The sequence below is a fragment of the Chenopodium quinoa genome, unplaced genomic scaffold (genome assembly GCF_001683475.1).
Source record: "Chenopodium quinoa cultivar QQ74 unplaced genomic scaffold, ASM168347v1, whole genome shotgun sequence".
In the NCBI taxonomy this organism is placed as follows: Eukaryota; Viridiplantae; Streptophyta; class Magnoliopsida; order Caryophyllales; family Amaranthaceae; genus Chenopodium; species Chenopodium quinoa.
In genome coordinates, this window is record NW_018745410.1 from 8,615,955 (window position 1) to 8,627,826 (window position 11,872).

Here is an 11,872-nt window from a genome sequence, read left to right on the forward strand (position 1 = left end):
CACTCTCGTGTGTTTAAAACAATGAACGCTCAACCTACGAGTCCAATCGAAATATGTCATATCATAACTTACATTGATAAACAACACTTTCACATTTACACAACTCTATGCACAAGATCGGAAGGTCTTTAAAGCTTGTAATGTAAGGCTAGGGTAAAGGGTAGGATAAATTTGGTAATATGTGAGAGAAAAGTTATGCATTAAGGGAGCCAAATCCTAACAAACCCATGATCAAAAATAAAATGATGATCATACATCTCCAACAACATAACTAACTCCAACATGAACCACTAAATACAACTCCAATCAACATAAACAAACCCATTACTTACAAAATTCACTCATAAAAATATGATAATGTAGAACTTGAGTGAAATACAAACTTTGAACTCATTCTCTTTTTTTTTCTTTTCAAACTTTAATTTTTTTCTTCTTTTTTTTCTTGAACAACCTTCAAATAGAACATTTGAGTATTAAAAATTTTTCCTTTTGCTCTTTTTTTCTTTTTAACTCATATTGGAAATTTCAACTTTGTAACACAACATATCAATATTTTCCAATCATAAAATCAAAGAACAATCACTCTTCTTTTATTCCCACATTGGGCAAATAATGTGCACACCACAACTCCCTCACCTCACCAACTAATAGCTCCCCCAATCCAAGCTTGGGACTAGTAACCAATGGGGCTCATATAGGCTTGTAATGTGGCTAAATAAACAATAAAAGGGCACAAGCAACAACATGGGTAACAAGAAGGAAAAAAATGTATCTAAATACTCTAAAGGCTACCTAAAAGAATGAACGCCTTCGTCCTTCTCATGTGCATAATAATAAGTCATGAAACACTACTCATAGTTGTAAACCAATACTCAAATTCATTGACATACCAGGAACTATGGAACTATCACACATTCCTAACCAAATCAACTAGTCAAGCACTATATTCACAAATAGTTGGCAAAGTTGACGCATGTTTAGGAATCCAAACAATTAAACTTCAAATCATGACCAACAAATCCACAATGCTCATTATCAATAACCAAGAATCAAAACAAATTTTCTCAAGAAAGGGGCATAGAGAAGCATGATTTACAATTCATTGGAACGTATTTTTTGGATTTTTTTTTTATTTTTCAATTTGTTTGTATTTTTCTCATAAAGGAAAGCAATAAAATCTACATTAGGAAAGCAATAAATATAGAAAAGAGAAAGAAAGTTACCATATATACAAGAAATCTCCCCCCAAGCCAAATCAAGAAATGCCCTTATTGACTTGGGAGGGTAGCTAGGAGAAGCTACTCCTCATCGTCATCCATCCTCTCATATCCTCCTCCATAGCTTGAGCCGGCACCACCCTGGCTCGGTCCAGCACCACCATAACTCGAACTACCTGCAAAGTAGTTAGGGTTCACATTCCCCCCCATACCCCAAAAAGGAGCGTCACCCCCATATCCATGAACTGAAGAGTAGTCCACATAAGTATCATACGCACCGGGTGAGAATACCCTCCTTGGGGGTATTGGAACCAATCGGGAACTAATGCCTCGGGGGGAATAGCCCCTCGGCGTGCATAATCATCGTACATAGGGTATAGACCCCTTCCGAGGTTCCTCTCTATGTGTCCTACCCGCCCATCCAAGGTGCTTAACCTAGAATCTAGGGTTTGCATCATACCCTCAACTCTCCCTTGCCTGATCTCAATACGGTCTAATTGGCCTCTAAAAGCCTAAAAGTCATGAGGGGCATTGGGGTCGACATTATAGTCGACCGAGGAAGTGGGTGCACCATAGGTGAAGGGTGGAGGTGGTGGGTAGTGTGGTGAATGGTGATGGGGGAGTGGTCTAGTGGAGATTGGTGGGGTTGTGGTGAAGGGTGAGGTGGTTGAACCTCGCCTTGACCGTTAATCTCAATAGTATAAGAAGGCTTCTCCTTCTCAAATTTGGTCAAGGCGGGGTTGGGTAAGGTGAAGGCTTTGTCCCTCCTACCCGATTGTCGATGGACTATCCACCAAGTGTCACCCCCCACGGGTTGCACCCAATTTAGACTCCCTAAATAGGCTAGGTCCATGAGGTTTGATCCTACAACTTTCCTATGCCCATCCGGGTTCTATCCTAGGTGTTTTTTTGGCAATGTGGGTCACTAACCCCCCAAAATAAATAGGTGCCCTAGACCTACTAGCTTCGACCGCATTGGCCGCCCTTTGAAAGTGATTGGCTGTCCTATGGGGTATATTCAATTTTTCAGCGTTGGGAATTACATAAGATGCCAAAAGTTCCAATTCATCTCTCCTCACATTTGCCGGTTCATGCCTCCCTAAAATAGTGAGGCCGGCAAATTTTTGCCAAAATTTTGGGACGGGATGTTGAATCCACGTCCCTTTGGCATGTTGGAGGTTAACCAAATCCTCCCCAGTTAGCCTCTTGTAGACCACGACAGTGTGGTCTTGAGAGGGTTTAATTAGTTTATCCGATTTTAAATCAAACAAATTTTCAAATTCTTTAAGAGTTAGTCTCACATCGTTGTTTAATAATCGGAATTATACATGAGTGATTAATGCATTCATTTTAATAACATTAAAACTTGAAATAAATTCTAATGTTAAATAGTCATACATATCATGGCACATGTGAAAGAAACCACTCATGCCTATACCTTTGAACAATTTTTCCACATATTTTTCTAAACCTAATCTAGCTAGTGTGGGATGATGAACAAAACGGGTAGAGATTACCTGTCGATCAATGAGGTTTAACATCCTAGCTTGTTGCTCCTTCGAGGTGATGACAACCTCCTCCCATCCCGGTATTTGAAGGTCCGGCTTGACCGTTGGTTGTGGTGCCCTCGAACTTTCACCCCTTTGTGTCCTTGAACGCTTGGAAGCCATTGTATGTGGAAAATTGGGTATTTGGAGCTTTCTCTCTTAAAGGGTTTGAAGGAAGTATGAGAGAAAGTGGGAGAAAATAGGTGGAAAATGTAGAGGAAGTTGTGAGGATTAAGAATATGTAAGAAATTTAAGGTTTTGATGGGTAAATTTGAAGAGATCTTGGATTGAAGGTGTAGTTGAAGGTTTGAAAATGGAGGTTTTAGAGAGAGAAGGTGTGAAGGAGAAAGAAGAAGTAAGAAGAAAATAGGGTCATAGAGCGTTGACTTGCGTTGACTTTTCTCTGTTCTCTCTCCTTCCATGGTGATTTGATTTTGATTGTTTTTCTTCAGCTTAATCGGTTCCAATGGCTTGAAAGAAGAAGCAATCTACTCCTCAACCCTCAAACAACTTGAATCATCCTTTTAAATCTTCATTATCTCTATTGAATGATGGTGTTAATAGGTTGAATGTGTCTAGACTTTCGGGCTCTGCTTCGATTCCAGAAATTGATGAAGATCCTGATGAGCTTGTCACTCCTCCTTCTCATTTGAGTCGTTCAACTGAGAATATTACTAGAGCTGAGCTGAAAGCCCTTGAGGATTTTCATGCGCGTCTGATTAAAGCCAATAAAACAGTGCCCAGATCTACTGTTTCATTGGATCTCCGAGCTTCTTCGTCTGAACTTAATGCAGGTCGTGCTTTAACAGGTGATACTATGGTGGCTGAAGATAATCCTGGCCTCAATTTTGGTTCAGTTTCGCGAATTCCAGAGACAGCAGTTCCTGCTACTATTCCATTGGTTTCTGGGGTCGGTTATGCTCCGATTGCCGACCCGGTTTCTTTGGAGGATTGTGTGGTACCTCCTCAGTCTAATATTCCTGCTACTAAGCCAGGCATTGCTAAGCTCACTGCTAAGGGTTCGACCCTTTCTTTTGTAGCTCCTATGGTGAAAGATGGCAAGTCTGTTGCCATGTTACAACAAGCAGAAATTACTGAAGGTAATCTTAAGTTGAAGAATTCTGTAATTTTCTATGTCATAGGCTACTATCCTACTATAGCTGTTGTTCATAGATATATTGCTGAAAATTGGAATGTTGTAGCTAAACCTGATGTTTTTTGGCATGATGATGGCTACTTTCTGATTAAAATGCAAAACTCTAATGATATGAATGTTGTTCTTAGTGCTAGTCCGCACATGTTCTTTGGTAAGGCGGCTATTGTTAAGCCTTGGTCTGACAAATTTGACTTTCATGCTGAGGTTTTGAGAACTGTTCCTATATGGGTGAAGTTACCTAACTTACCTTTGATTGTTGGGGTGTGGACACCCTGAGCAGACTGGGAAGTGTCTTAGGAGTTCCTTTATGTGCTGATGAATGTACTTAAAAGCAGTTGAGGGTCTCCTTTGCTAGGTTGCTCATTGAAGTTGATATAACAAAGGCTTTACCCAAGACTATCTGGTTTGAAAGCCCAGATGGTGCTTTGATTGAACAAAAAGTTGTTTTTGAATGGACACCCCCCTTTTGTAGCAAATGTAACAAAGTGGGCCATGACTGTGCTAGGAAGGTTCAGCCCCAAAAGAAGCAGGTGGCTTCTAAGGAGCAGCCTAAGCAAAAGGTGTGGGTTGTTAAGCCTCAACCTGCTACTGTTCCTACACCTGGGCCTAGTGTGCCTGAATCAAGGGGTAATGGCTCTATTCATAATGCTGGTGTTTTCACTCCTGCTCCAACTACTGTGCAAGCTAATTCTGATGATGATTGGAGAGTGGTGGGAAGGAAGCAAAGAAGTCATAGTAATCCTCCTGTCTTTACTAGTGTTCCTAATTCTAATACTTATGCTGCTCTGCTGAAGGATGGAGATGGTGCTGGAGAACTTGTTCCTATCGGGGGTGATGGTAATCCCCCTCTGGGGTCATGATTATCCTATCATGGAATATTAGGGGTCTTAATGATCCCTGCAAAGTAGTTTCTCTTAAGAAACTGCTAGCTTAACAGTGTGTGGGTGTTGTTGGTATTATGGAAACTAAAGTAAAGTGTGACAAGAGTGTTAAGCTTCAGAAGAAATTTGGATCTTCTTGGTCTTGGTTTTGTAACTACTCATCTTCACATAGGGGTAGACTCTGGGTTGGCTGGTCTCATGACAAGGTTAATCTTTTAGTCCTCTCCTCCCATGAGCAGTTCATTCATGTCCAAATTAGCTCCAAGGATCTTCAACATCAGATTTTCTGTACTTTTGTGTATGGCTTACACTCTATTCATGATAGGTTACCTCTCTGGGATGGTATTTCTAGTCTTGGAACTGTTTCTGGGCCTTGGCTTATTATTGGTGACTTTAATTCTGTTCTCAATTCTTATGATAGAGTTAATGGTAATGCTGTCACTGATTATGAGGTCAATCATTTTAGAAGTTTTGTTGACAATCTTGATCTTTGTGAGCTTAAGAGTAAAGGTTCTTTTTACTCTTGGTCTAATAAGGGTCATGGTAATACTAGAATTGCTATAAGGATTGATAGGGGGCTTGTGAATCAAGCTTGGTTGAACAAGTATTCTCATGTTGAATCTATCTATCTTCCTCCTCTCCTTTCTGATCACAACCCTCTCTTGGTTGAAGTGAGTAAGTTTATTGCTACTAAGGGGAGACCTTTTAGGTTTCTTAATTTCTTGGCTGATCATGCTGATTTTTGTTCCATTGTGGAAAAAAGCTGGCATAGTGTTACAGATTGTTCTGCTATGGTTACTATTTGGCAGAATTTGAAATCTGTCAAAAAGAACCTGAAAGATCTGAACACTAAGTATTTTGCTAATGTTGATGAGAAAGTTGATGTGGCTCTTGCCTCTTTGGAAGCTATTCAGAACCAGCTTGTTGTGGATTATTCTAATTCTAACCTTCATGTTAAAGAGGCTGAAGTTGTATCTATGGTGAAGCATTGGATGTGCATCCAGGAGTCCATTTATAAGCACAAATCTAGGGTTGATTGGATTAAGCTAGGGGATTCCCGTTCTCACTACTTCTTTTCTGTTATGAAGCACATGCAAGGTAGAAATAGAATTGATTCTATCTTCACTGAAGATGATGTCCTTTTGAAAGATCCTATTCTTATTGAAAATGAGATTGTGGGGTTCTATAAATGGATCCTTGGTTCTAGTGCTAGTTCTCTCCCTGTTGTTGACTTAGCCACTATTAGGAGAGGTTCTCAACTCAGCTCTAGCTCTATTGATATTTTGACTTCTGTGGTTACTACTTCTGAGATTAATAGTGCTCTAGCTCATATTGGAGATGATAAGGCGCTGGAATTGATGGTTTTAATGTTGTTTTCTTCAAAAAGGCTTGGCCTATGATCAAAACTGATATTTATGCTGCTATCTTCTCTTTCTTTGAGACTGGTGTCATTGCTAAGAAGTGGAATTGTACAACAATCACCTTAGTACCTAAGGTTCAGCATCCTTCTTATGTCAGAGAGTTTAGGCCTATTGCTTGTTGTACCATGTTGTACAAGCTGATCTCCAAAGTTCTCACAAACAGGATTTCTAAAGTGGTGGGGACTGTTATTAATGATGCTCAAGCTGGGTTTATCCCGGGTAAGCACATTGGTGACAATATTCTCCTGGCTACTGAATTGATCAAAGGCTACTCTCATAAGTTTGTTTCTCCTAGATGCATGATCAAGATTGACTTGAGAAAGGCCTATGACTCTGTTGAATGGCCATTTTTGCAGACTGTTTTAGAAGAGCTTGGTTTTCCTCATTCTGTTGTGAAATGGATTATGACTTGTGTCTGCTCTGTTTCTTACTCTGTAATGGTTAATGGCTTTCCTGCTAAACCTTTTTCTGCAAAAAAAGGCCATAGGCAAGGAGATCCTATGTCTCCTTTTCTTTTTGCTCTATGTATGGAGTACCTCTCTAGGTGCCTTAAGGAAATGACTGGGAATCCTAATTTCAATTTTCATCCTAGATGTGAGAAATTAGGTATTACCCACATGATGTTTGCTGATGATCTTCTCCTCTTCTCTAGGGCTGATTCCATCTCTTTTCAGCTTCTCTTGCAGGCTTTCCAGAAATTCTCTTGTGCTTCTGGTCTGATGGCTAATTTAAGTAAGAGTGAGGTTTATTTTAGAGGTATCTCTGATTCTGATAAAGATCATCTGCAAAATGTTCTTGGTATGAGTAGAGGTAGTTTGCCTTTTAGATATCTTGGGGTGCCCTTGTCTTTTAAAAAGCTTACTATTGCTCAGTGTAGGCCTTTGGTTGAAAGGGTTACTGCTAGGATTAGATGTTGGACTTCTAGACACTTGTCTTATGCTGGCAGGTTATAACTTATCAAAAGTGTTCTCTTTGGTATTCAGGCTTATTGGGCTCCGATTTTCATTCTTCCTAAGAAGATTCTTAGGGAAATTGAAACTAAGTTCAGGGTTTTTCTTTGGACTGGGAAGAACACTTATGCAAAAAAGGCCCCTGTCTCCTGGCATCATATGACTCTTCCTAAGGTTTGTGGTGGCTGGAACATTACCTCTCTTGGTGATTGGAATAAAGCTGCTATTTGCAAGGTTCTTTGGGATCTTGCTCACAAATCTGACAATATGTGGGTGAAATGGGTGCATACCTATTATTTCAATAATAGGAATATTTGGACTGCCACTATTCCTAAGAAATGCTTCTGGGTTTTGAAGAAAATCTTGACTTGCAGAGATATTATTGATGATATTGGTGGTTGGTCCTCTATTATGAAAAATAGGAAAATGAGTATTGCTAAACTCTATGCCCGGATTCGACCCCAGGCTCCTAAAGTAGGGTGGAAAAGAATTTTTTGCAATAACCAAGCCGTTCCTAAGAGTATTTTCATTACTTGGTTAACTTTGCTTGACAAACTTGCCACTAAGGATAGAATTGTCAAGTGGAATGCAAGTTGTGATCCTATTTGCTTTTTCTGCCAGAACTCTTGTGAATCTGTCTCTCACTTGTTCTTTTGCTGTCCATACTCCAAGACTATTTGGGAACAGATTTTGAAGCTGCTTGATGTGAAAAAAGCAGTTCAACCGTTTCACATTGAACATCAATGGATAGTTAAGAATTGTAGGAAGTCTAGCAGCAAGGGTAGAGTATACTCTATGTGTTTTGCTGAGGCTATCTACAATATATGGTTGCAGAGGAATAGTTTGATGTTTACAGGTGACTGTAAACCTGTAGAAACTATCTTTCATGACATTATCTATCATGTTGCTATTAGGTGTAAAGGAACAGACAGGAAGCTGCTTTTGCTTCACTGAATTCTGGTGTTGCAGCTGTCTGTTGTTTATGGTCTGTTCTGGTTTGATGGCAGCTGGTCAGCAGCCTGTTTTGGTTGGTTTTGGCAGCTGGTTTCTGTTGAATTGTTGTTGCTGCTCTGTTGCTCTTTCTGTTCTGTTGCTGTTACTGTCTTGTGCTGTTGCAGTGCTGCTTTTGTTTGTTGCTGTTGCTGTTTGTTGCTGGTGCAGTCTGTGTGCTGTTGCTGGTGTTGCTGCTGTAATGCTGGGTTGCAGTTGTTGCTGCTGCAGTGCTGGTTCAGCTCTGTTGCTGCTGGTTTTCTGCTGTTGCAGTGCTATGTGCTGCTCTGGTTTGCTGCTGTGGTTAGGGTGGCAGCTGGTGGTTCAGGTGTTTGCTGTTGCTGTTCCTAGCTGCTGCTGCTGCTGCTCTGGGTGGCATCTGGTGGGTTGCTGGTGTGACTTTTGTTCTGCTTGCTACTGCTCTAGTTGTTGTTGCCTGGTTGTTGGTTTCTCGATGTTGTTGTCCTGGGTGCTGCTGTTAGCAGCTGGCACAGTTGCTGTCTGGAACTGCTGCTGTTTTGTTGATGTCCCTGGGGTGCTGCTATTGCTGCTCTTGGGTTGGTTGTTGCTTGTTGGTTGTAGCTTCGATTTTCTTTTCTTTTAGGGGTTCCGTAGTTGTTGTCTTTGTTTTGCCTTCGGGCTTTGGTTTTGTTGTTTTTTTTGGCCCAAAGGGCATGTATTGAACTTTCATATCTTGTAGTTACTACTCTTTTGGGTAGTAACTCTTTACTTTTGGTAATAAAATTCTTTATTTACCAAAAAAAAAAAAAGAAGTAAGAAAGAAAAAGAAAAGAGAAAGGGAGAGCGGGGTTTAAAACCCCGGAGTAAAAAGGCGCGCCCGATCGGGCGAAGGTGGTTAAGTGGGATTTGTAAAGTGCGCGCCCGATTAGGTGCGAACGCGAACTTGGGAATCGCCCTTTGCTCGCCCGATCGGGCGAGCTTCGCCCGACATTTCTTTTTGTGGCACTCGATTTCTCCAAAATTCTGCCCGATCGGGGGAAATTTCCCTTGATTTCTTAACTGACTTGCGCGCCTGATCAGGTGTCCTTGCCCGATCGGGCGAAATTAAGCTCGAATATGAACCTTAGGTGCGCGCCCGATCGGGCGAGCCTAGCCCGATCGGGCATGTACCCAAGTCCGGAACTTCTTTTTCTTTGCCCTTTTTCCCTTGAAACCTTCGTACTTTGTGATCTAAAACCTGTACAAAACACTCATAAAAGGTAAAATTCACTCTCCTCACCTCTCTAAGGAAAAGTAAAAATAAAAATAAAATGAAAATATTAGTCCAGAAAGTAAGAAATACGGGTTGCCTCCCGCAAAGCGCTGGTTTATCTAGGTCCCGCACGACCTTCTTACCAAGTACAAAAACTAGGACCCTTGGCTTAACGCTTGATCGGGCGGTTTCTCGCCCGGTTTAGCGATGTTTAGGCTACGACGCGGCTTTCTGACATACCCTGTGGGAAGCCAATTCACCTTATCTGGTGGATCCTCCTTGACTTGGGTAAGGGGTTCTTCAATGTTACGCACCAAATATCCCTCTTTGATCGAGGGTTGCTTCAAATAATTACATTCAACACTCGCTACTCGATCTGGCGGAACACTTCCCATAGGCTCCAATCGCACAACTTGCTTGATTGATTCCACCTTTTCGTCCTCAAAACCAAGGCCAACATTGTAGAGTGCTCTTTCTATTGCATCAACTTCCTTCTGCCATCTATCTATCTCATCTAAAAAGGATGCAACACAAGATACCGCCTCCAAGGGATCTTTTTCAAGAGCTTGGGGCTTGTTAAAATAATTCTCAACCACATTAACACTGAAACATTTCTCCTCATTCATGGAGCTTTTAGGGGTATTATTAAGATTAAAAATAACTTTATCATCCCCTACTAATAGTGTTAACTTACCACTTCTCATATCTATGATTGCTCTTGTAGTGTTAAGGAATGGTCTACCCAAGATAATTGGGGTTTGCATATGCTCAGCCATATCAAGAACAACAAAATCAACAGGTATATAAAATTTATCTACTCTAATGGGGACATCCTCTAAAACACCTAAGGGGTATTTGAAAGAATGGTCGGCCATTTGTAGAGTTATATTGGTAGCTTTTAATTTACCCTTATTCAACTTGGAACACAATGATAATGACATGACGCTAACGCTAGCACCCAAATCACACAATGCATTATCAATCATTAGATTGCCTATATGACAAGGGATAAAAAACTACCTGGATCTTTTAATTTAGGTGGAGACTTATTTTGAAGTACGGCACTACACTCTGCAGTGAAAGATACTGTCTCTACCTCACTAATAGACCTTTTCCTTGTCAATCTTTCTTTCATAAATTTTGCATACGAAGGAAGTTGTGTGATTAATTCAGTGAAGGGAACTGTTAACTTCAAATCTTTCACCATCTCCAAGAACTTACCAAACTGCTTATCCAAGTTTATCTTCAAGTGGCGATTGGGGAATGGAAGTTTGATAATTGGCTTTGGAGCATTATTGCTCTTATCTGGAGTAGCCACCTTCTCTGGAGCCGTACACTGCAATGTAGAATTAGATGTATTAGTACTATCCTTTAGCCCTGCAGGGCTATTAACTACAATTGTTTGGTTTAACGGAATCAAGATTAGCATTATTTAATAAATCAGGTTCATCAACTCTGGGCATAGAGGGCCCTTCATAGTTTGAACCACTCCTTAGAGTAATTGCATATGCTTGATCCGTAGGCCTGGTCGGCTGTGCCGGCAGAGCTCCCTGTTGGCGGGCTTGTAGAGTAGCGGAAAGTTGCGCAATTTGATTATCTACAATTTTATTGTGCGCTAGAATTGAATCAATTGTCGCATCTCTACTCTCCATGTGCTTCTACATATTAACCAACATCGCTCTAATTTCCACCAGAGAAGGGTCGAAAGATGAGGAGGGTTGTTGTGGTTGGTTCTTCTGGCCAGCATTGGGATGGTAATATTTCTGCTGTTGTTGTTGTGGCGCCTGTGGTTCTTGTTGTGGTGGATTTTGAAAGTTAGTACTTAGGTAGGAAAGGTACGGATGGTTCCGATACCCAGGATTGTAGGTGTTGGAGTATGGGTTATTCTGCCTATAAGCTTGAAAGGCATTAACTTGCTCCACGGAACTCCTGCAATCTTGTTCCCAATGACCTAAAATACCACAACTTTCACAGAAAGCCTCATTAGAATTATTATTAATCGTAGAAACATTAGCTACATTGGTAGTGCTAAGATTATCTAATTTTTGGCATATAGAGGTCAGTTGAGCTTGCAAAAAGGATACAGAGTCAACACTATGTTTCCCCTTGTTAGCAAATCCTCTAGGATTCCCATATTGGGAATTCTGTATCGCCATATCTTCAATAACGTGACCAGCATCATCAATGTTAAGATTCATAAATCTCCCACTAGATGCAGAATCTAAAATTATTCTAGAAGAATTTCCAATGCCATTATAGAAGGCTTGGATTAACTTCCATTGTGCTAAATTATGATGGGGACATTCTCTTTGTAGGTCCTTGAACCTCTCCCAAGCCTCATATAAAGATTTATCGGCTTCTTGGGCAAAGTTCTGAATCGCACTCCGTAGTACGGTTGTTGATGTGTCTATTTTATATAGTATTTTACCCCCGTCCCTTGGTCATAATTAGTAGTGTTTTTGGCTCTTTAGAGCCACTTTTATTACTAATTGGTGTT

At 40.7% G+C, this 11,872-nt stretch overlaps 2 protein-coding genes across 2 annotated transcripts; both read left to right on the top strand.

The window, feature by feature from the left end:
• Nucleotides 1–4,878: 4,878 nt before the first annotated feature.
• LOC110713307 lies at nt 4,879–6,201 on the top strand. Its single transcript, XM_021891766.1, has one exon. It carries the CDS (start codon nt 4,879–4,881, stop codon nt 6,199–6,201), a length of 1,323 nt encoding a protein of 440 aa, XP_021747458.1.
• Nucleotides 6,198–8,644, top strand: LOC110713308. Its single transcript, XM_021891767.1, has 4 exons — nt 6,198–7,115; nt 7,206–8,028; nt 8,087–8,418; nt 8,471–8,644. The coding sequence occupies exons 1-4, from the start codon at nt 6,198–6,200 to the stop codon at nt 8,642–8,644; spliced, it is 2,247 nt and encodes a 748-aa protein (XP_021747459.1).
• Nucleotides 8,645–11,872: the final 3,228 nt, after the last annotated feature.